Source organism: Pocillopora verrucosa, chromosome 7, assembly GCF_036669915.1.
Source record: "Pocillopora verrucosa isolate sample1 chromosome 7, ASM3666991v2, whole genome shotgun sequence".
In the NCBI taxonomy this organism is placed as follows: domain Eukaryota; kingdom Metazoa; phylum Cnidaria; class Anthozoa; order Scleractinia; family Pocilloporidae; genus Pocillopora; species Pocillopora verrucosa.
In genome coordinates, this window is record NC_089318.1 from 20,024,563 (window position 1) to 20,046,464 (window position 21,902).

General features: G+C 38.3%; 3 protein-coding genes across 8 annotated transcripts in view; 2 read left to right on the forward strand and 1 right to left on the reverse strand.

Moving 5' to 3' along the window:
* The window catches only part of LOC131789182 (keratin-associated protein 9-1), a 36,650-nt gene extending 22,423 nt beyond the window's left edge, over positions 1-14,227 (forward strand). The window contains exons 1-5 of one of the 6 annotated variants that reach the window (XM_059106262.2): positions 5,504-5,641; positions 10,802-11,203; positions 11,600-11,827; positions 12,264-12,545; positions 13,094-14,227. In XM_059106262.2, coding sequence (XP_058962245.2) covers positions 10,835-11,203; positions 11,600-11,827; positions 12,264-12,545; positions 13,094-13,468 — 1,254 coding nt within the window. In that variant the 5' untranslated portion in view covers positions 5,504-5,641; positions 10,802-10,834 and the 3' untranslated portion in view covers positions 13,469-14,227. Of the gene's footprint in view, positions 1-5,503; positions 5,642-6,059; positions 6,170-7,103; positions 7,125-8,946; positions 9,097-9,159; positions 9,423-10,801; positions 11,204-11,599; positions 11,828-12,263; positions 12,546-13,093 lie in introns of those variants that run through there. The other 5 variants (XM_059106263.2, XM_066170338.1, XM_059106264.2 and 2 more) reach the window with 5 other exon arrangements.
* LOC131789166 (octopamine receptor beta-2R-like) lies at positions 87-1,014 on the forward strand. Its single transcript, XM_059106240.2, has one exon. It carries the CDS (start codon positions 133-135, stop codon positions 1,012-1,014), a length of 882 nt encoding a protein of 293 aa, XP_058962223.2. The 5' UTR covers positions 87-132.
* Positions 14,228-17,948: 3,721 nt separating the features above from the next.
* On the reverse strand, positions 17,949-21,832 carry LOC131789177 (ADP-ribosylation factor-like protein 2). Its single transcript, XM_059106256.2, has 5 exons — positions 21,709-21,832; positions 21,462-21,572; positions 19,864-20,026; positions 18,910-18,990; positions 17,949-18,121 (listed from the first exon to the last, which is right to left on the reverse strand). Exons 1-5 carry the CDS (start codon positions 21,804-21,806, stop codon positions 17,987-17,989), a joined length of 588 nt encoding a protein of 195 aa, XP_058962239.2. The 5' UTR covers positions 21,807-21,832; the 3' UTR covers positions 17,949-17,986.
* Positions 21,833-21,902: the final 70 nt, after the last annotated feature.

Sequence of the window (21,902 nt, forward strand, 5' to 3'; positions counted from 1 at the left end):
GCAGTTATATTTTTAAGGGAACGGAAAATTAGGCGACGCAGACAAAAGTGACTATCCAAATTTAAATGAAAAAAAAGTGAGTTTAAAGATCAGGAGAAACGATCTGCTTGAATCTTGCTTACAACGCATCTGATGGTTATGTGGATGTCGGTTTTTACATGGCTTTTTAGCGCTCTGGCTCTTCTGGGAAATGGTTTGGTAATTTACCTGCTGGTTGTCAGGAAACGACTCCATTCGTCAGCCAATGCATTCATAACTTCCCTCGCCTTCGCTGACTTTTTTGTTGGGCTCTTTACGATGCCATGCTATCGTATGACATCAGTTTTCTCTGGATACCGAAGTGTACGGCTTTTGACATCATTCCGTTATTTTCTCTTTTACACTTCTGCCAGCAACTTATGCGTCGTAACAGCGGATCGATTTGTCGCCGTAGCCTGTCCTCTCAGATACATAACTTTTATGACTTGGCGTCGCGTCTTTTCCTTCATTTTTGTAGCATGGCTAACACCCTTCACAGTCTGTTTTCTCCCTGTCACATGGATATATTCGTCTTCCGTAGAAACGCAAAAAATCTGCAATAAGGTTTTCGTCGCCTTTCTGTTGACTTTTTTCGAATTTTTACCTTGTATAGTGATGGTAAATACAACCTGGCGTCTTTTGTGCATTTCTCGTCGGCACACTCGCCAAACTCTCGCGCTACAATCACAGTTAAAATTCAACCATCCCACTCTAAACTTCTCTTCTTTGAGAGACAGAGAGAGGAATATGTCCTCAGCAAAACTAATCAGTGTTGTTGTTGCACTGTTTGTATTTTGTTACACTTCAGAGATGATCTCTTCGCTTTTTCATCTGCTAAATTTACACAAAAACATTTGGAGAAACTATTTTAAAAATGATGGAAGGTTCTTGTTTTTGATAACTAATTCAGCTGTCAACCCATTCGTGTATGCTCTACTAAAAAAGGATATTCAAAATGAGTTTAGACGTTTCTTTTCTCGAAAACGTTTTCGCTGATGAGACCTGATGAGTTATTATAATGTTCCCCCTTTGTAATTGGCGGCGCAAAGATTTGAAATTCATACTCTACGCATTACGCATATCCTAGATGGAAATTTTCTGCAGCAATTTCAGCCCTATCTAATCTTTTGTCATTTTTGAATCTTTTCTGGTCCTTTTAAAGACTTATTGTATAGATAACTAAAGTCATACAGATAGAAATGATGTCGGAATTATTGCTAAGGTATCCAAAATCCTTTAAAGAAGCACGCTCTTGAAAACATTAAATTGATGTTAAAATTTATGGCTGTATTGGGTAAATTTTCTTTGATGTTGGATTAAAACTGATTTGTTTTGAACACTTTTCGATTCAATTGAAATCTACTGTTAAACGTTGTACGCCATCTTATTTTTCAAACAAGATTATTCAAACAATAGACCGCAAGGGATATTGGGAGAACACGAGCAGACTCGCCAATTTACAAGCCGCACTATGATCTGCACTTCAAAAGTCAGGTAGTGCACACAAGTATGCCCCCAGCAGCGAATCGTGCGTCATACACTGTGAGGCAGAACTTTGTCACTTGAATTGCACTGGTGAGTCTTGCACCATTGTCACGTTAAATACTCCCCGAAGTAGTAGTAGTAGTAGCAGTCGCCTTCAGATTACAGCCTCGCTTGTATTGATGTTATTGTTCCCGGTGGCTGTTTTCATGCGATTGCTGTCTGGCAAATCCAAAGCTCAACGGGGAGACTGTACTGATTTTATTGTAATGTTTAAATAGTTCCGAAAAGAGAATTGTTCTCGGCAGCGCAGAACACACAAAAATAGACGGCTCCACATTTTCGATATTTCTCTTTAGTATTAATGAAACTATAACGGGTTCTTCCATGATGATCAGTAAAGAATAAATAATGAGTCGCAACCGAGATTAGTGTCCTCGTACTCAGAAAACAAATTGTTAAAAGTTATTAGCAAAATCTTGGGCCAATCGAGGCAGGACATGTCCTTAGTGCCACGGCGCATGGTTTTCTGTCGAGATTTACATCATTTTATTGATAGATACCAACCGCTAACGGTTAAATGAAATGAAGTCTACATAAAATGTTTAAAGAACCTTTCTCTTTTCTTAATTTTCGTCCAACAGACTGAAATTGGTCGCCGGTCGCGACATATGACAATGGATACCAAACTTTAATCATTAGGTATTTTCACTTCGCAGCATCAATCCCTCAAAACCCCAAGCTGTCCTTACCGATTTATATTAGAGACTGACTGACTGACTGACTGTCCGACTGACTTACCGACCGACCGACCGACCGACCGACCCACCGACCGACTGACCGACCGACCGACCGACCGACCGACCGACCGACCGACCGACCGACCGACTGACTGACTGACTGACTGACTGACTGGTTGACTGACAGACTGACTAGAGGACGTAAAATCGTAACTTAAAAGTGAGTCAGACGCTTCCGCACTGCCGAAACAGCTGTTTATGAAGACAAATTTTCTGTCATCACCAACATTTTACAAGTGCAGATAATAGGTCGTGACTTGACAAAGAAATTTTGGCCGAAGCGGACAAATCTTCAAAGGCACGGCCGATAAAATTTGTCTCTGGTAAAACCTGAACAAAATCGACCAAATAAACAAAATTGTGATAAACTTGTCAATCATTTGTCGTAAAACCTACGACCAGCGTGTAATTGAACAAAAATCAGTTTATTGGGGGGGTAATAATCGTCATTTGTCGCAAAATTCGGGTATTCTCAAACTTTAAAGAAGATTAGGATAAATCCTGAAAATCAGAGTTGGAATCCATCTGTAAACCATGGTTCTTACGTTTTCTAACGAGTAAAGGAGACCACACCACTCAACAGAGTTTTTCATAAATCCGATCCGATCTGATCCTCTTATGGTCCGCTGCCCTTCGTGGTGGTCAGCGGCTTTGACTAGACTTCATGTTACTACAATGGTGGCCGCTCTTAAGAGCAGATCAAAATTTGTCCTTTGATTTTGTCGTAACTCTCCTAGTTCTTTTTCCGCTAGTGCGGGAACACCCTCGGTGATCTAAAACTGAAGAATTCGTCACAATAGAATCTTTAAACAGATTTAAGAAAGCTACTAAGACTCTTTTGTTTGCAGAAGCTGTCTAATTCTCTGTATGTAATTTTTACGTTTCTACATCTCGTTAGTAACATTTTTATCTTTAGCTTTAACGTTTAGATATAGTTGAATTATTAACATCGTAATGCGCAAATGAAAATTTTATACTTATGAGGTGTTTCTGTAGTTCATTGAATGCAGGTGCATGTGAAGATCATTGTCTAAAAATTTTGTGAATTTTTAATCTAATGTTAAAGAGATATGACTGTTCTTGTTTGGTTGCCCACCGGGGGGCATCATTTGCTAATTCTCAGCGGCGATAATAAAATATCAAGTCAAAAACTGCAAAGATATAGTTGTCTCCATGTGTCATTTTAGGTGATATAGATAAATTTTTGTAAAAAAAACATATGAAAAAATCTTGATTTTTTTGAGGATTGTACCACCTGAAGGGTGTGGGCGGAATATTTCCAATGAGCGAAGGGATAAAAAAATAAAGGTTTAGCGCAGCTTTTTTTTTAATATTTGTTTAAATCATCTAAGACCCCTACAAAAACATGAGCGTGTATTGCAGAAATATCTTAGATCCACGTGTTTTAAATCTACATACGGCATATTGAAGCCGTTTTTTCCATATACAGATTTCTTTGGCCCCATAGAGTTCAGTGAGGACCACCGGAGAGATGTTTACGGCTAAAAGTTGACGGCAAAATTCTTGTAACTTTACGACTGACGGAAGTTGGCAAATCGATGTTTAAAGGTTAACCCCGTCGATAATCTCTTCTTTGAAATCACTATATAATTACTTTTAGTTGATAAAGAGAAAGGCTAACTCCACTCGGATAAGACTCCCATCACCCACACCCTCGGTATTTTTTGGTCTCCGAACCCTTCTGCAACCAACGCCATCACCATAGCAATGACAGTTATCTGGCTTTTATCTAAGCGTAACTCTTGGTTTGGGTCCTTTGTATTCATAAAATAAGATGAAAGAAAACGACCGAAATATCTTTCCTCGGTGTTGTTTTTGAACGGTTTGTTTGTTTGTTTGTTTGTATTTTATTGTACTCTTTCCGACGCTGAGAGACTTTATAATGTAACCATAATATTTCCTCACTCTGTTGAGCGAAGTTTCCTTCCTTTTAGCTTCCAAAATGAGCAGCACAGTTTGCAAATCTCGACCAAATTTCGCCCAGATTTACAGTTTCATCATTTTCAAGTCAATCTTCTGAACCATCATCGGCAATCTTTGCCAACTCTTGGTTTGCAATTTTCTCTTTTGGTTTTTTAAGATGGCAAGTTGACCGAACTGATTTATTGTTTTTCCCTTTCAGTAAAATGATAGTTCTTCTGATAATTTTTCTTAGGGTTCAAAACAAAACGTCACAAAACAAAAGAGAGAAATTAAAAAATCGGCATTTTTATACTCCTTTGAAAAGGCACACTTAAAGGAAACCTTGATTTTTATCCCGATCATAAAAGAAACGATCCTTAAGGTCTGAAATAACAAATCTTTCATCTTTGTTTGACATAATAAGTATGGCATGAGCCGATTTGAAGCTACATGATTAGAATATAATTGTGTTTTAATGGCATTATGTTCTGATATTGAAATTGCATCAAAAAATCGTCATCAAAAATTGTTCAATATTTTGCCGCAAGCATAAACGAAGAGTCACAGCTTTCTTTCGCAGCAAATTGAAAGTTTGCACTATTATGAGAAGTTTAAATGCCACATTCATACTAACATGACTAATGAAAATAAATCGCTTTAAAGATTTGGATCATTTTTACGTCGGTTATTCCTCGCTATCTTACAATCTGTCCGGTTTAATAAACTTCATGATGGACGTTGCTAATCAACATAACAATGGATTTCGCAACAGTGATCACAACCCAAACCTGACCACCTGTTTCAACCGACGCATGAAAAATTTTGAATCCCCCTGACAGTGCCGCAGATATTAAGGTTTCAAATTTCGTTTTCCTTTTTCATTAGCCCGATCCAGTATATTTTTCAAAACAAGTTTTCTTTTTCTTATGTTCTCGATTCTACGAGACAACTTATCCAGATAGTTTTGCAATCCGACGCTTGCCTAAGCAATCTCATTTGCCAAACCGTGGGCTTTCATTACCAATAGATATCTCATTATACGATTTCTTAACACTTAGAATTTAAAAAAAATGCAACATTCCCTGGAAATAACAGAAAATACTCCGATAATCTGTGAACGTTTAGAGCGAAAAAGGCTTTCGGTTGATTTCATTAGCACGACAAGAAAACATGCACAATTTGATTCACTGCACTGAAACCGTTTACGTTCAAGCAACTCTGTCGTCATGGATTTCTCTCAAAACAGCTGCTGTTATGATATCGATATGCACAAGGTAATAGCAGCCCACATGAGCATATTTACACGGAATGAATATTTCATGGAATACCACTTTTATAACGACTAAGCTTCTCAAAGAGGCTTAGAATCTAACAATGGCCAAAGGAAACATCCTGATGTGAAGATCGACGTGATTAAGGTATGTTCGTCAAAATTGATTCTTCACTGTAAAATTTTTCTCGTCTTTGCCCCAAGATTAAGGAAGCCATTAAGATTCCATAAACATTAACGGTCCATAAAAATTTCGTGTGAGAGTTATCGAGCGCGCGCTTGTCTCCGAAGCTGCGTGTTCATTTCACGACAAGAAAGTGCAAGTTAAAAATACTGTAGTTAGCTAGAGCAATCGAGTCCACGAGTTCAATACTGCGGAAACAAATAGTGTGTAAACACAGTAACGCTTGACTAAGTTCTTGAGTACATCCACGTGCTTTAAAGTAATCACGGTGTGCTTTGAGGACTGAAAAAGACATAACAGCGAAAAGCTTAGTTCCTTATATTGTCATGCTGCACTGGCATAGTGGGGGTTACTGCCGATTATTTAGGCAGTAAATGCCTCGTATTGGATTTTAGATAGACAGCAAAATCTGTGCGCAAAACAAAAATTTTAAAACTAATTTTATTGCTCAGTCATGGAGACTCGTTCAGGATCGTTTTCCTCTGAAGGAAGGTGAGTTAAGTAGTCAAATTAAAAATTTTAAACCGAATTTACACTTTAATCAACCTGCATTAACATAGACACAACAAAAAAATTAAACTATAGTGAAATGGGATCAAAAAACGCCTCAGGCCCTGACATACTAGGGGCTCTCTAGACGCACAGCACAGAGGTCCCTTTCAACATTACTTAAGGCCGTTAGACATTTGAACAACACACTGATTCAGTGACTTAAGATATACATCGATAGTGTTTCTTTATATAAAGAATAATTTATGTGGTGTATAGAAGACGAAAACTGCTCAGGTGGCTATAGCAATGCTGAAAGACTGAGAACTTTGCTGTTTAGCAGTCCACTCGGCGGGTGGTTCGGGCCATGTTTCTAAATAAATTGGAATTATGAATCGACTTTATACTTCAATTAGGTTATATTAGCTAAAAAAGGTCAAGGAAATTAACCGAGCGCGAAATTTAAAGGAATATAAGAAGGCCACAGTCCCAGCGACCTTGCATATATAGACGACAATTGAATAGTTTAGTCGCGTTAGGGTTTCTTAATGGGAAACCTAAGCGACTTGCGGTAAAGCGACTATGACTTTCAAAAGCTTGACTTGCTCAGATGTAATATTGCTCTTTTTTATGTCAACTCAAAAAGAAAATTAAGGTTCATGCTGCAATAAAGAAGAAAGGATAAGAAAACAAGGCGAGCGCTGGTTGGAATCGAAGAACGCCTGCGGGTGTATATAACGACGGTTTTTTCGTCCGAACTTTGCATATTTCGACATTACAAAATTTATTAATTTAGGGTCTGTTTTTTAACTCTTTCCTGAGTTATTACCTTAGTCATTCGAGGTAAAGTGAAGTGCTATTAACGATAATTTTGCTGAAGGGAAGACTTTGCTCTTTTATACCGGAACTCAGAGGGTGTGCTATCCTCCAAGGACTCATCCTCTCACAAGACAAGTCGGTAAAATCTTAAATGCTCTGAGTCTCGGTAATCCTTGAAAACTAGCCCCCGCTTTGATGACAAGACAGACTCGCCGGTGAACAAACGTCATGCTCGATTGAGCCATCAATATCAACTACTCACGAAGGATTTTAAGCACGAAAAGGCGGCTCACGTATATAAGCAGGTGTAATTCTTATTTACCGTGCATCTGAAGATTATCAGATAAAGCGAACAGGCCGCGCAATTGGAGTAAAAAAAAAAAGTGCTCTAAGTAAATTAATTTAATTTGAGAATCTTCCAAAAACACAGGTCTAGTTTGTTTTATTGAGCTTTAACAAGCATATCATAAACGGTCATAACAGAGGTTTGTAAAGAAAACGAAAATTGTTTACGATTATTTACAAATGTTCGCATATTTTACGAATTATACTTGAAAAAGATTTTTAAATTTTGTCACTGGCATGCGAAAAGATATTAATTTATTTTTCATCTGAAGTATACGAGAAAAGGCAAATTTCTCATTAAAAGCTATCTCAAAAATAATATCGATCAAAACTGCAGTAATGTCAGCTTTTCTTCCCTCACTTTCAGTTACTTTTGTTTGTTCTCAAAAGCCTCCCACTGCATTGCGAAATCGTTGCAAGCTAAAGAAAGGGTGCTTTCCACAAGTCGCCTCGTGTTCCAAACTCTCAGTGCCTTCCGGAAAAATAGAAAGAAAACAAATTGGACGGATGCTTGTTATCTAGCTTTGCTTGACATAGAATAAAGGAGGCACGTTTCTAAAGAACCTGTGGTGCTGTGTCGATGGGAGAGTTTATCAACTGGGTTGATGATGTGAATTGGCCGCCATTAAGAGTTTATAAGCTGACGTTTCGAGTGTTAGCCCTTCGTTAGAGCGGAACACGCTTGAAACTGCTTTCTAGGATCCCATCACACAATTATTGCATGATGACGTTACTTGAGTCACTAAAATTAAAAACAACTTACAATATGGCGTGTAAGCCTTTATAATAAAGACCTAATATTGATTGTGAAAAATGAAAACACTCATGCATAATGTTATATGTATTTACCTTCAAATGCAAGCAAAGAAGTAAATATCAAATGAAATACGCACGCACGGCCTCCCGCAAGTTCACAACACATTAGGATTTTTGACATAATTACCACGCCTTGTAAACATTGTCATGAACCATTGTTATTGAAAAAAGGCACTGAACGCACATAGTCGATTTCCCTCAGTGGGATATCTTTACTGACTCGCTTCTGTTTACTCCAACATCCCTTGACTGAACACAATGCATTTCTGCAGATTCCGTAATATTTGTAAAATGGATTGATAGACGTTACTTAGAATTCTTCACTAGCGTGTAGACCAAGTTACCGAGTCAAGCAAGTTGTATCAGTATCTTTTAAAATCGATGAAGTTAAGGCTATGTATCCTTTGCTTCATAATGCAATATTTAGCTGGTGGGAAATCTTTTACTTCAGATATAGCTTGGTGTGAAAAACCATCCGGCTCAACCGAAACGCGAACGGCAACGAGCATTTCCGCTATTTCCCAAATTAGTAGCAAATTTAAATTTGCGAGCTAAAACTGAAGTGGAAAAGCAATTGCGAATGCGTGGGATGTTTTCTACAGTGTTTATTGCCGCGTTTCAACCGTTGCCGTGTGTGTCTAGGTAACTGGAGAGATAGATGGGCCAGTCATTTCCACTATTCATGTTATGTGACCATGTTTATTTAGAAAAAGTCATTAACAGTAAGCAGAGGCTTTATTATAATTAAATTACCAAAACCACGAGCGAAGCCAAAACGTTATGATCGAACACCTGGCGTTTAGGTTAACAAAGAGCAGGGGAAGCCGGAAAAAAAATAATCTAGTGATCGACAGAACGCGCAAATAGAACCACGCGAAAAGACTCATCGGCAAATAAGGGAGCTCTACATGTTTGCTTTGCAAACCTTTGCAACAAAAGGTTCAAGAAACGTAAGTAACATGTTTACTTCAAGCATGTGTCCAAATATCACTTCTGTGATATGACTGCATTAATCAACAGATAATGCACACGTTTATTGGTTTAACGGACTTTACATTCATAAACAAAGGAGGAAATGTCTTCCCCTCTTTTATTGGCAACAAACTAACACATGCTTCTGTTAGACTGCTAATTAATAAATCCTCTAACGGTTTCTTTCGACGCCGCCAAAAGTGAATCGAAATTGTTTCCGTTTGCAATAAGACTAACGAACCTCACACGCCGTAAACACGTACAGAAGTGAGCCCAGAACTCAGAATAACCAAGAGATGAGGGGGTACGTTTTGTTTTCCATACAATATCGTTTGTCAGGATAGTGAGTGCTCTTAGCAAAAGTGAACTACAGATCTTCTGGGTTTGAACTGTTATCAAAAGGCAAATACAAGTGTTAAGGACCTTTGTAAACTAAACACAGCTTAACTTTCCAAATTATCCCTTGATTTTTAAAGAAAATAAGGGAGGCTCCTTTCTCGTTACCATAGAGTTAAACAACAGAACTCCGGAACGCCTAAGTGGAGCTGAAACAGCTGCAGAAACATGCGCTCACAATTGCTGTTCTCTCTCTTTTTTTGTTTTAAATCCTTATTATTCTCCTCTACATCAACTCCACGGGGAACTCAGCATTCCGATTTTCATACCTTATGATTGAAGCTGTGATTTAACGTTAAGATTTCGATGGAAACTTTGCGGAAATCAAGCGGGGTATTTACATCGTCAAAGAAAAGTTAATATCCCAGAAATTGTTCTTGTTACTGTTTATTTGCAATTTTTTGCTCAAAACTTAATAAAATGTAGTTGATCGGAACAAATTGACAAAATATTAGAATTTCATTTTCTATCTAATTTGTTTTTTCCCTAAGTGGCAGTTCCGCTACCTTGACAAGGTTTTGTCCCTTTTCTGAGATGATCGGAATAAAAACTTAGCCCAGACTGGGATGAGCTCTGCCCGAAGCGCAATCGCTACTTGAACGCAATATTTAGTTATGATTTCGCGCGGCATGGTAAAACTAACACATTTGTTGGACTGTCGAGGTTAACTAGCTTGAACAACTCGCGCAAACGGAGACACCAGGAGTTTGATCAGGAATTTTTACTCATTCTCTGCTTAATGAATCTTAAGGGCTTTTCATGTGAATAAATGAGTCTCTGTGTCTCATTTAGCCGTAATTACACGCTCTTAAATATCCTATCGGTAGGCATGTTTGGGCTTACGGAACAACTGACCTTGGCAGAGTAAACAAGTTTTAAGAACGCTGACCCAAACAATTTCACGAGACATTCGTCATGAACAACAAAGTACTTGAAAAATAACCGATCTTCGAGAACTAAACTGACACAGACAAAACTTCTCGTTGAGGACTATAAGCAAGGTCAAGAACGTACTCAAACACAATTAGCTAAGACGATTACCATGCGAGAATTAAGTCTACTACAACAGTCAAGGACACATCACTCAAAAGAAAAAATAAAAGTGAGGTCTTGCAGCACATAACAAACCAAGGCTCACAAGACTCGCATAAAGATTTCAAGATAATCTGACAGGCCTAAACAATTCCCAAACACTTCTAATTTTTAATAAGTAGTAGTCACTTTAGTGATTCGCAAACACTTCAAATTTTAGTAGTTCAAAACACATTATTATTATTTTCTTTTCAGATTTGCTACTAGACGTTAACTGTGTAAAAGATCATGGCCCAGCCTCATGTATTTCTTTTCATTTTATCTCTGCTGCTCTTGCTGTCGTTGGTGACATCAGAGATGGCCAAAAGAGAAGCCCATCAGTGTGAGGACCCTTTAGCCGGCACTTGCAAACAAACGTGCGACGAGAATTGCAAAATGTCATGTCCCAGCATTAACAAACCATGTGAGCAACTTTGTGAGTATGGCCCGTGTGATATGAAGTGCGCTACGAAAGACAGTTGCCTTCAGGAACAGTGGTGCGAAATGTACGCGCCTCAAACCTGTGGCGTAGTACGCTGCACATCAACAAACTGTACGCAGAAATGCGACGACGGCGCGTGCAACTTGACTTGTCGAGTGCGTTCACAATGTAGGCAGGTATGAGAGTACCATGTAAAATTATAATTTGTCCTGAATGAACCAAATAAGCAACGAACTTACTTACGAATAGACGAACCTCGAGGAAAAGATGAACGAAAACCTTCAAAACGACGAACTAGCGAGCGAACGTTAGAGCCGCGCATGTACGATCCGAAACGAAAGAACGAACGAGCAAGCTGTTAAGAAAAAAAAAAAGAATGGGAGAACGACATGCGATCGTCGAGCAAAGGAAGAATCGAGTAGCCTCGTTTGCGGAGTCTCTATTCTTTTCATTTGCAGGGTCGAGAAAAAGAGAGAGATAAATAATAGATTACACGAGGGAAAAAAGCAACAGCAGCAACAAAGACGAACAAAATGCGCTCTAACTCTATGATTTCTTTATTTCTTCGCTAGGACTGCATCGGTGGTTCCTGTCGAGCATTTTGTAAAGCCAAGGAGAGATGCGTTCAAAACTGTGTTGATGGACGCTGTCCAATGAGGTGTGTCTCGCATCAGTGCCAACAGTCTTGTCAAGTGGGAGCGTGCTCTTTGAAATGCAGAACTGGTAAAGACTGTGATCAGCAGTGCTCTTCTGACTGCCCGTTGGTGAGCTGCCACAGTAAAGAAGGCTCTTGTAAACAGGTTAGTAAATGTATAAAATGCTGCTTTCAATTATGAAGGGAAGGTATAGCCGGGGGAAAGGGGCAAAAGGGACTTGCAATCCTTCACTGTTATCCCTAGGGGAAAGTGTTTCTCGTATAAAAAAGATTTTATCTTCATTCCGGCCCCTTTTCAACGCCTGGGTCTATTTAACACTTGGCTTTGAATAACTGTTACTTATCTTACGCCTGAGTAATGGGGGAGAGCGGGGTCAGGCTCTGTAATATTCTCATATTCTCTCCCCACCCCCTCACTGGCAGTTAATTGGCATTCGTTTATCCAAAGTTTTTGCACTCTGTTGGTGTCGACTGATACCCGCTCTGTTCCCCCTGAAAACCACTTGATCCCCCAAATCCTTCCAATCCCTCCCAGGCTATAAATAATGACTGCTCCCTTTGTATATAATTACAAAATGCAGCTGGGAAACGGTGGGAAGAAGATGATAATACGAGCTAAAACGGTCGGGTACCAGGAATGCCGTAGTGGTAACTGCCAGCAAAAATGCACGACAGACATAAGATGCTACCAGAATTGCGGAGGGAGCTGCAATCAAGAATGCAACTCTGGCAAAAGCTGTGAACAGTATTGTGCCATCGATGGTAACTGTGACCAAACATGTAGCTCCAACAAATGCTTGCAGCGATGTGGTCAAGGCAGAAACTGCAAGATGACTTGCGGAGCGACGCTGCAATGTGAGCAGGTATGCTACCGGACTTTTTCTTTCAAAAAATTTCATATTTTGAGTAATCAGTGAAAATTTATGCGAACTGGCAAATTGGGCGTTGAATAGTTGAAATGCGAGACGAGGTGGTCTAATGTTTAGAGCGCTGGACTCCTAGTCGAGAGGTCTGGGTTCGAGACCTGGCCGCATCAATGTGAAGGAATAACCTTACGATGGGTTGGTGTCCCATCCAGGGGGGAATAGTGATACCCCTAGTCGCTTATGCTGAGAGAAACTGGTATAAGCCCCGGCTGGATGGGCCACTTGTCTTGAGAACAGACTTTACCTTTACCTGTTCATTCACATTTGTGTGTGCCTTTATTTATGAGCTCAGGATGGCTTAAAACGAGCGCCTACAAACTGCTCAAGAACTCGGAGATCCAGATAGGACGAAGTCGAACACTTCTCTGTGAGCTTTCAATTTCTTAGCGACAGAACCCACTCATATTGTGTTACTCACCCCTAAACTGATAAAGTTGTAATTTAGTCGGGTTTAACAAACAAACGGGTGTTCCTTCTCTTTGCAGCGATGCCCTCAAGGTGGCTGTCAAGGGGTCTGCAATTCACCCTCGTGCTTTCAGCTTTGTGATTCAGGTAACTGCTCTTTCGAATGCAAGGGACCTCACTGCCATCAAAACTGCTCGGGTGGTGGCTGTACCTTGAGTTGCCCCGTGGGCGCCAAATCGTGTGTTCAGCACTGTCCAGCTCAAAACTGTACCATAACAAGAAAGGAAGATGGGCATTTTATGGTTAAAAACACGTCAGACGATTACGGGATCCACTTTAACGGAATAGAAACGAAGACAAACAGTGGCAGTGTTTGGTTACCCTGTTCTTTAAATTTTAGGAACGTTTTTGCCTTCTATGCGGTGTGGATTGTATCGACTTATATATTGACTTAGAGCAGTTTTCAAATTAGTGTCGAAAAACCAAAACCAGAGTTATCCTAGTAACCAGTCAGGACAAAGATTTACACTGTCATTAGCCAATGAGAACTTAAAGTGAAAACAAGTAAACTACTAAAGCGCGGGAAAACGCGAGTGGCCAAGCCGCGGTTATTTTTAGTTTTTCACCTGATTGGTTGAGAGGAGAGCGCAAGTTTTCTAGACCACTCTCCATGACTCTCAGAGCAAAGGCAAGTCTCAGTTTATTTCGACGCTGAATTGAAAATTTCTCTAATTCGTGCTACTTGCGTAGACCAAAATGAAACCAGTCTAAAAAGGTGCCCACTATTTAAGTATTTTTGTACATATATAACTGTAGATAAATGTTTAAAATGAAGTCTTTTTGGGGCTTCAATATTTTATAGAGTCATGAATAAAACCAACAGTCTTTAAAGAAATACGATTACAAGGAACTTTACGACAGCCAAATCACCTTTCTCATTAATGCATTCATAAGCACTATAACATACATAGGTTTACAAACAAAACTGGAAATAAATTTATTTCCAAATGCCACCGTATATTGTAAATAGGGCATACGTATTTAATAGTAGCAAAAATAAATGATGTTTTATAAATACTTAATGCTATCATTGTCTGTGATATCTAGTTTAATTATATTTAATTAGGTGACCTTCTTGTAACCCTGTACAGTTTACAGATCGTAACTGATATATGTAAATAGACAGACAGTATTTATTGAATAAATATTATGATAACCAGAACTATAACATATCCTGTCTGGCCTTAAGCTGTTTCTTAATTGTGCACAGTATAACTTCACGTCGTTAAATGGTCTTATATTCATGCTATTGTTTGGGTCATTTCCGAATCAGTGGGGTTCTCGTCGGATTTCACTCAGAAATGAAACGCGCCATGTGCATTGTTGAGTTATATAACCACACGGGAATTTTTAAGAACACGAGAGATGTGCGGAGAAGCACGAGCCGAAGGCAAGTGCCACACGCACTTCTCGAGTGTTCTTAAAAATTCCCAAGTGCTTATATAACTTAACAATGCTCGAGGAACGAGTTTTTTTTATTTCTTTTATAAAATTTATCGTTAATTGCGCGCGCTCGTACCGATGACCTAGGCTTTGTGCATTATATCTCAACAGTGCACTCTTGTGACGTAAGGCGCGTGTTTTATGGAAATATAATGAACTCGTTCTGACCAATCACGGCGCGCGCATTTCTCTGAACATTTTATAAACCTCTCTAATAAAGCATTAGTTAAGTAAAACGCCTCGCGTATGCGAACGGCAAATGGCAAGAATTCAACTTTTTCTTCTGCCTTTCACCTTTAAAGCAGTAATTTGAAAATATCTGCGTTTATTGTAATTAGAAGATATTTGTGTATTTCTCTGTTAGGTCTGATTGGATAAGAAGAAAAGCAGGCGAAATTTGCCGTTCGCGTTTGCCGTGAACTTGCTTAAAAATCTTTTCCATTTCTTCCACGCGCTCTCAGCGTCATATTCTGTCGGACGAGCGTTTCAAAACAAAATTCTTCGATTTTTTTCTCGCCAAATGGCCCAAATTTATTTACTAAAGGTTTTCTCTTTTCTCTTTCAACTGGGAACTTTGGAACCATCCTAAAAATCTTACTTTACAATGCCCGGTCACGCGTAACACAATGAACATCGGCGTCATGGTAACCAAGAAGAGACTGAAATGTGATTGGTTTCATGCGATAAGAACATGATAAATATCCATCGTCACGATCCTCGATTGCACGTTGCGTGTGGCAAACACGGATCTAAATCGCACGAAGGTTAGAACATCAACCTTCAGCAGAAAATTATGATCAATCAAGAGTTCACGTGGCCAGAAGAACTTCAGCCAGTCATTATTGGAGAAAGGAAATTCTTCCGCATAGAAGACCCGTTACTTTCCCATTTTGGATTAAAGATGCACGTGAAGAAGAAAGGTTACAAACATTTGGATAAGATTATCGAGACCAACGGTACGTATATCTAGTCATTGAGGACTTCAAACATTTAGTTTGCGAATCCGATTACGTGACATGCTTAAGTTATATGTTATAATAATCACAGATTCGATGAAAAAGACTAGTAATTTAATAATTTGTTTATTGTAAATAGACAAGATAACTCAGAACTCACATCATCGAATTATGTAAACTTTAAGACATACGTCCTCGATTTTAGCGAACCCTTTGGTCCCCAAGATGTGAAAGCTAATTCTCTCTCTGATGATCATACTTTTCTTTGTTGGGTAGTCCTGAGAATTTGCTATTATATCAAGACAATATCCCCTAGTTGATACTGTTCATAATTCTCACACCTCTCTGTTTAACAGGGCATAGAAATTGTAAGAAGAATTAATTCTTATACTTAATAATTTATACTTGCCTTTAGAGGGGTGTAAAATAGTCCCTTGAAAGTTTCAAGTGCTCACAAGATTTTGATTTTGCTCGAAATGCTTTAAAAATTTCTAAGGAGGCTCACTTTCTCATGCAAACAACCCTTTGTTATTGCTTGCACGCTCGGATCCTGGAGTACTCTCAGTTCCGTGAATCATATTTTGTAAGTTGTTTTGGAAAGAAATAATTCTATCCTTACCTTTCCTGAACTGGAGGTACAAAGAGATATCTTTTTATTTATTAAAACAAAAAATAATAATAAATTCATAACAATTTGAGAAGCTGAAAAAGGATTGTTGTCAGTGGAAAATTTGCAAAGCACTACTGCTTGTGCTCACAAATGTAATGCAAAGCTCCCATGCCAAGAAATGCTCGCAAGGACTAATAAATACCTCTTATAGGAAATGGAATAGCCATTCTTACATCGAGTCAAACTTTCTGTCATATTGTCCGGTAGTAAACATTTAATTTGTCCTCAAAATATCAATCCTTTTAGGATAGACAGGTGGTGAGAGTAAAATAAAACAATCAACAAGGGGGTATTCTCTTGATTCCTGACATGGCAATCAGCAATCAATAGTTATTGTTGATATTTAGAGCTTACAAATGACAGCTTAAACTATATCTTTTGAATTTGTGTAATAATAAAGTCCCATCATCCTAGATAGGCAGAAATGTCAAATATCTTTTATGCTTATTGGTAAATATACAATCATGTACATGTCTGTCTTTTACAGGTTTGTCGGTCAGTGAAGAATATCTGTTTAAAAATGAAAGTTCCAAGCTCCGAACTCACATGTCTTGCAAAGTTGGGATATTATTACTCTTTACACACAACAGTAGACTGCAAGGAGAAGACAATGAAACTGCTTCAAGACTTCGATGTTATTTAATCGATATGCTTCTTGGCACTGTGCTGAATACAGCTGAATATAATACTGTTCACAATGAACTAAATTCAGTAGAACCACTTAGAAATCAGTCATCTTTGAATGCACCATCTTCTCCTCCTCCACAGTTGGAAACAGGAACTTCACCTTTTTCTGATACACAATTCTCTGGACCACTATTACCAGAAAATTCATCTTTCTTACACCCTCCATCCTCTGTACCACTGTTGCAACCAACAACTCCAGCAAGTTCATCTTTCTCCAATCCACCATCCTTTGGGCCACTGTTACAACCACACAGAAAAATGAAAATTAAGCAGGAACCCTTAGAAACCAATGAGATTTAACTATCAGTCTCCAAAGACATTGACACATGATGCAATCTAGGGCAAACTGCAAGCCTATTTTTCCCACCAAGCTGTAGGAGTTAGTGAAGTTATTTACACCCAAATACAGATTTTTTTTGTCTTGACTCAGTTTTATACATTAACATTTTTATACATTTTATACATTGACTCAGTTAGAGTTTGAGTGTGTCAATGGTATATTTAAGCTCAAAGAATCTCACATCAACTTTGTTGGAACATTCTCATGTTTAAAGTCAACCAATTAAAGTAGGAATATGTCACAGCAATGTAGCAGTTACTTCTGTGCTTGACCAGAAATGATTAGGCAGCAAACTGGATCACGTGCTGGGGAGGGGGCCCTCAAAATTTCACACCCTAGTGTTTATCCCTTAAATTTGCGATTTTGGCTCAGTTTGATGAAGGAAATAAAATAAGTGTAAGCAAGATGTGAGGAAAAAACTTAACCAACAAGTGATGCTAACAAGTTGGATACTTATATTTTTATTATCATTTGCAAATGGTGGTTGAGTTTGTTGTTGTTTTTCTTTTATGGTGTGAGCCTTCTTATTAATTACAAGAGTTTTAATGAACTCTTGATGAGCGGTGTCTGTGCCAAACAAAACGAAAGGTAATCTTTCATGTATTTTGCATCTTCATGAATATTAGCTACCATAACATATTTGTCTTGAAGTAAACTTCTTCAGCACAATGTCCACAGGTATCACATTCACAATAAATGAGGTGTCTGTAATGCAATCCTTATGTCTGTTTCAAGGCTGACTCAATCTCTGACTTAGAGACATCAGGTTTGATGTCACAATCTTGAAGTTCTTCAAAACAAGTCCATGGACATTGTATTAGTCCATTGTAAATATTCTTGATGCAATGTCTGAGATAATCCAGTCAATGCCATCTAGTAGTTTCTCTCCTGTAACTGCACTGCACCATTGAATGTTCCAGTGATGTGTCTTGATGGATTCCAAATCAAGAGCCTTTTGATAGAAAAAAGAATAACAAAGACTCTTCTCAGAAACCTGAGGCAGATTAAGGGATGATCAAGGGATCATCACTCCCTTCTCTTCCAGGACATTTTTTATTTGATTTTATTTTGCGACTCAATGGCATGAACACTCAGTTTGTGCATTACCGTGCACTGTAGTTTTTGTATGTAGATTGCGAAGTTGTATTTCCAAATATATGCACCCATACTCAAATTCTTAACACTCTTGGAGACAATGACTATAAATATATGAAAATCATATATGTGCACTGCAGTGAAGAAATGAATTCAAGTGATCCTCACAGCTAAGAACACTACTGAACTAGTAGTTGAAATAAGACCTGAAAAAAAATTCAGGCCTGTACAGGATTTAAATCCTTGACCTCTGCACTAGTATCCCAGAGGTCATGGGTTCAAATCCCATATGGGCCTTAATTTTTTTTTCCAGTCTTATTTCAACTACTAGTTCAGTAGTGTTATAGCTGCAAGGATTGCTTATATTCGACTCTCAGAGACAGTTTACAAATAGTTAGGTTTCCCTTTGGAATCTCGCAGTGCTACCAGTGGTTATTTTTACAATATAAACATGAAACTAAGATGGTCTTAAAAATATACTTCTTCTATGAATAATTTTTCTGGATCTACCATTTGATATACATAATGCATCGTTTTTAGAAACTCACACTATAGTCTTCAATACTCACGAGTTGAAACAATATCGACATCCTTACTAACACTACATCAAAGAAGTAATAACTTCTATAAGTTAGAAATACTCACATCTCTAATTTCTTCAGCAGACAAGGCACCAGGTAGGTCCTGTTTATTGGCAAACACTAATAACGTAGCACCTGCAAGCCTCTGGGTAAATACAAAGAAACTTTTTTTCGGGGACATTTTTTGACTTTAGAAAGTTTATAAATATGACAAACACATTTGGCTGAGTATTTTGGATGCTGATCTTGGAGAGCCTTATGTCTCTCCTATGATAAAGCTTCAAGTCAGGTAAAGTCCCTTTTTTCAAAGCTTTAATAGCAGCTTTCTGTGTCAATGTCGGAGGGTGTGTATGCATACTATGAGATGCAATGAACACTCCCTTACAATATACAACATCTTTGCACCACATAAACCCCAAACAACATCACTCAACAGGCAGTTTACAGACACAACATGACATGAAATGATACAACAGCATCTATGAACTTTAATCACAGACAACCAGACAAGAAATTACTAAAAACATTTTCCAGGTTTGTGCTTCATATGATTCATAACAGCAGCCATAGCCTTACATGCATGCCTGTATTGAGGTCTTGTAAGAAACATTGAGACGTCCCACGCGAGAACAATTACGTAACCAGATATATTGTTTTGTTTGTACAGTGCAGAAGTGATTTTGTTGATTGACGGACACGGGAGCCAAGTAATATAATCACATGTACATAATAGACTTTTGATTAGTACCTTTTCGAAGCGAAGACGAGTGGTTATGCGAAGTTACGAAGTTTAGGTTTTACGATACGAATTAGATGTTGTAGTAAGTACGAATCAATAAAAGGAATCAAGAAATTACGTCTTGAAGTTTACAATAGGTCTCATTTCATTATTATTACAGTATATCTAACTTCAGTATGAACACCCAAGTTTATCATACACATATGTGAAAACATTAAAAGCATGGCAAGTTCTTAAATTCAGTTTTCCCTTGGAAAAGAGTCTAGTTTTTTAAGTTACCTCTTCTAGAAGGAGACCTTTCAGTTCGTCCTTGCAGTCTATCAGCCTTCTTCTGTCAGCACTATCCACTACCCATATCAAACCATCAGTGCTTTCAAAATAGTTTCTCCAATATGATCGAAGAGACTTCTGTCCTCCAACATCCCAAATATTTAACTTGAATCTATAGTACATTTAAAAGCAAGTCAGGAGATTTTGGATCAGAAGATTCTTTTTTTTCTAATAATCAACATGTTATTTCTTCACATACTAAAACAACGTAACTGAGTCCAGTCTCCTTATTCACATCAATGCTAAAAATTTGCTTTAAACATCCTCTTATCCAAACTCTGCACCTGCCTCTCCCGAACCCTTTGACTCCCAAGATCTGACTGTTAATTCTCTCTGCCCACTACTACACATTTCCTTGTCAAGTAATTATGAGAATTTGGTGTTAGATCACAATAACAACTTGTACCTGATAAGTTTGAGTTTCAATACCTGGCTGTTTGCTAGATAATGTATGGAAATTATGGGGAGAAGTTACATGTTTAATCACCTCTGGGAGTTAAAAGGTTAAGAAATCAGTTAACCCTGTAATTCCCAAGAGTGATCATCATGAAACTTCTCCCAATGAAATCCTTTCATTATCCAACAAACAGCTAATGAGAATATTCAAACTTATCATGTAAAAGTTGTTATCTTGATCTAACACCAAATTCTTATAACTAATTTACAAGGACATGTGTAGAAGCTAGAGGGGAGGATTAACAATCAGATCTTGCGAGTTAGAGGGTTAATCTAATGTTTAAAAGAAGTTGGTTTGGAGAACCCACCCCCATCATCATTTCCATTAAGATTATTGAGTTTTCAGCCAGGGGAAAATTTAAACTACAATAAATATAGTTATTGTACAATGATAACACAACAACACTGACAACATCAAGAGACAAGATGGAAAAATGGTTAGTGTGCTGCACTCAAGAGTCAAGGGTCAAGGGTCAAACCCTGGTAGGGTTACTGTGTTGTGTTCTTGTGTAAGACACCTTACTCTCCCATTGCCTCTCTGTACTGATCCAGGAGCATACTGTAAATGGGTCATGATGAATGAACATGGAAGCCTGATGAAATGCTAGGGATAACCTTGCCATGCACTGGTATCACACCCAGGAAAGAGTAGTAATACTCCTAGTTGTTTCATGCTAAGTAAACCAGAATAACCTCTGGCTGGGTAAGCCTCTTGACTCAAGTACAGACTTTACCTAGCTATCTTCAATTTGATAAACAGGTAAGTGGGCATGTGGATGGACGGAACAGTGGACAGAGGAATGAATGAATGGAGTAACCAGACAGATCGACTGACAAGCATGAAGGCAGACCGACAAATTACAGTCATGTAGGTAAACAGACACTCAGACAGATTGACAGAAACACATACACAGAGGGAGACACAGATTGATGGAGAGATGAGACACAATTGGGCAGACTGACAGGTAGACAGATGGGTAGACAGACATAAATGGGGTGGAGACAGACATGTACAACCAGACGAACAGACAGGCAGGAATGCTAACAAACTGCCTAACGAACAAAACACAGGCTTTGCCTTTTTTTCTTACTCTTTGTATTCTAAGGTTTTGATATTAAATCCTAAAGTAGGTTCGATTGTGTTGATATCTTCTCCATTGAACTTTTTCAAAATAGTCGTTTTCCCAGCATTATCAAGTCCTCTGTAAAGCGCAGTCAAGGTTACAATTCAATATTTTGTTCCGTCAAACCAAATGATACACCTGAGGCATACCGTATTTCACCTTTCAAAAGCAAGAAATTGCAAACAGATATAATACAGAACGCATAAAAGGATACAGCATAAGAATTCTCATCTCTTTCTCCTTCTGCTTCATCTTCTTTAAAATAGTTAATAGCCCCATACTGTTTACTATGAAAATTTTCCTGATCGTCATTGAGTTTTCCGTTTCACCGGCGCCATCTTCCTTTCTAATCAGCATTACACGACACTAGTTTGGATTTACCTATTACCGCTAGTCAATAAAATAAGG

Excerpts from the sequence above, each read along its gene's own strand:
- LOC131789166 (XM_059106240.2), top strand. The coding sequence starts at position 133 with ATGGTTATGTGGATGTCGGTTTTTACATGGCTTTTTAGCGCTCTGGCT.
- LOC131789177 (XM_059106256.2), bottom strand. The coding sequence starts at position 21,806 with ATGACGATCAGGAAAATTTTCATAGTAAACAGTATGGGGCTATTAACT. Across the intron at positions 21,573-21,708 it reads GAGATGAGAATTCTTATGCT|AGGACTTGATAATGCTGGGA; the intron begins GTATCCTTTTAT and ends TGCGCTTTACAG. Across the intron at positions 20,027-21,461 it reads AAAACCTTAGAATACAAAGA|ATTCAAGTTAAATATTTGGG; the intron begins GTAAGAAAAAAA and ends AATGTACTATAG.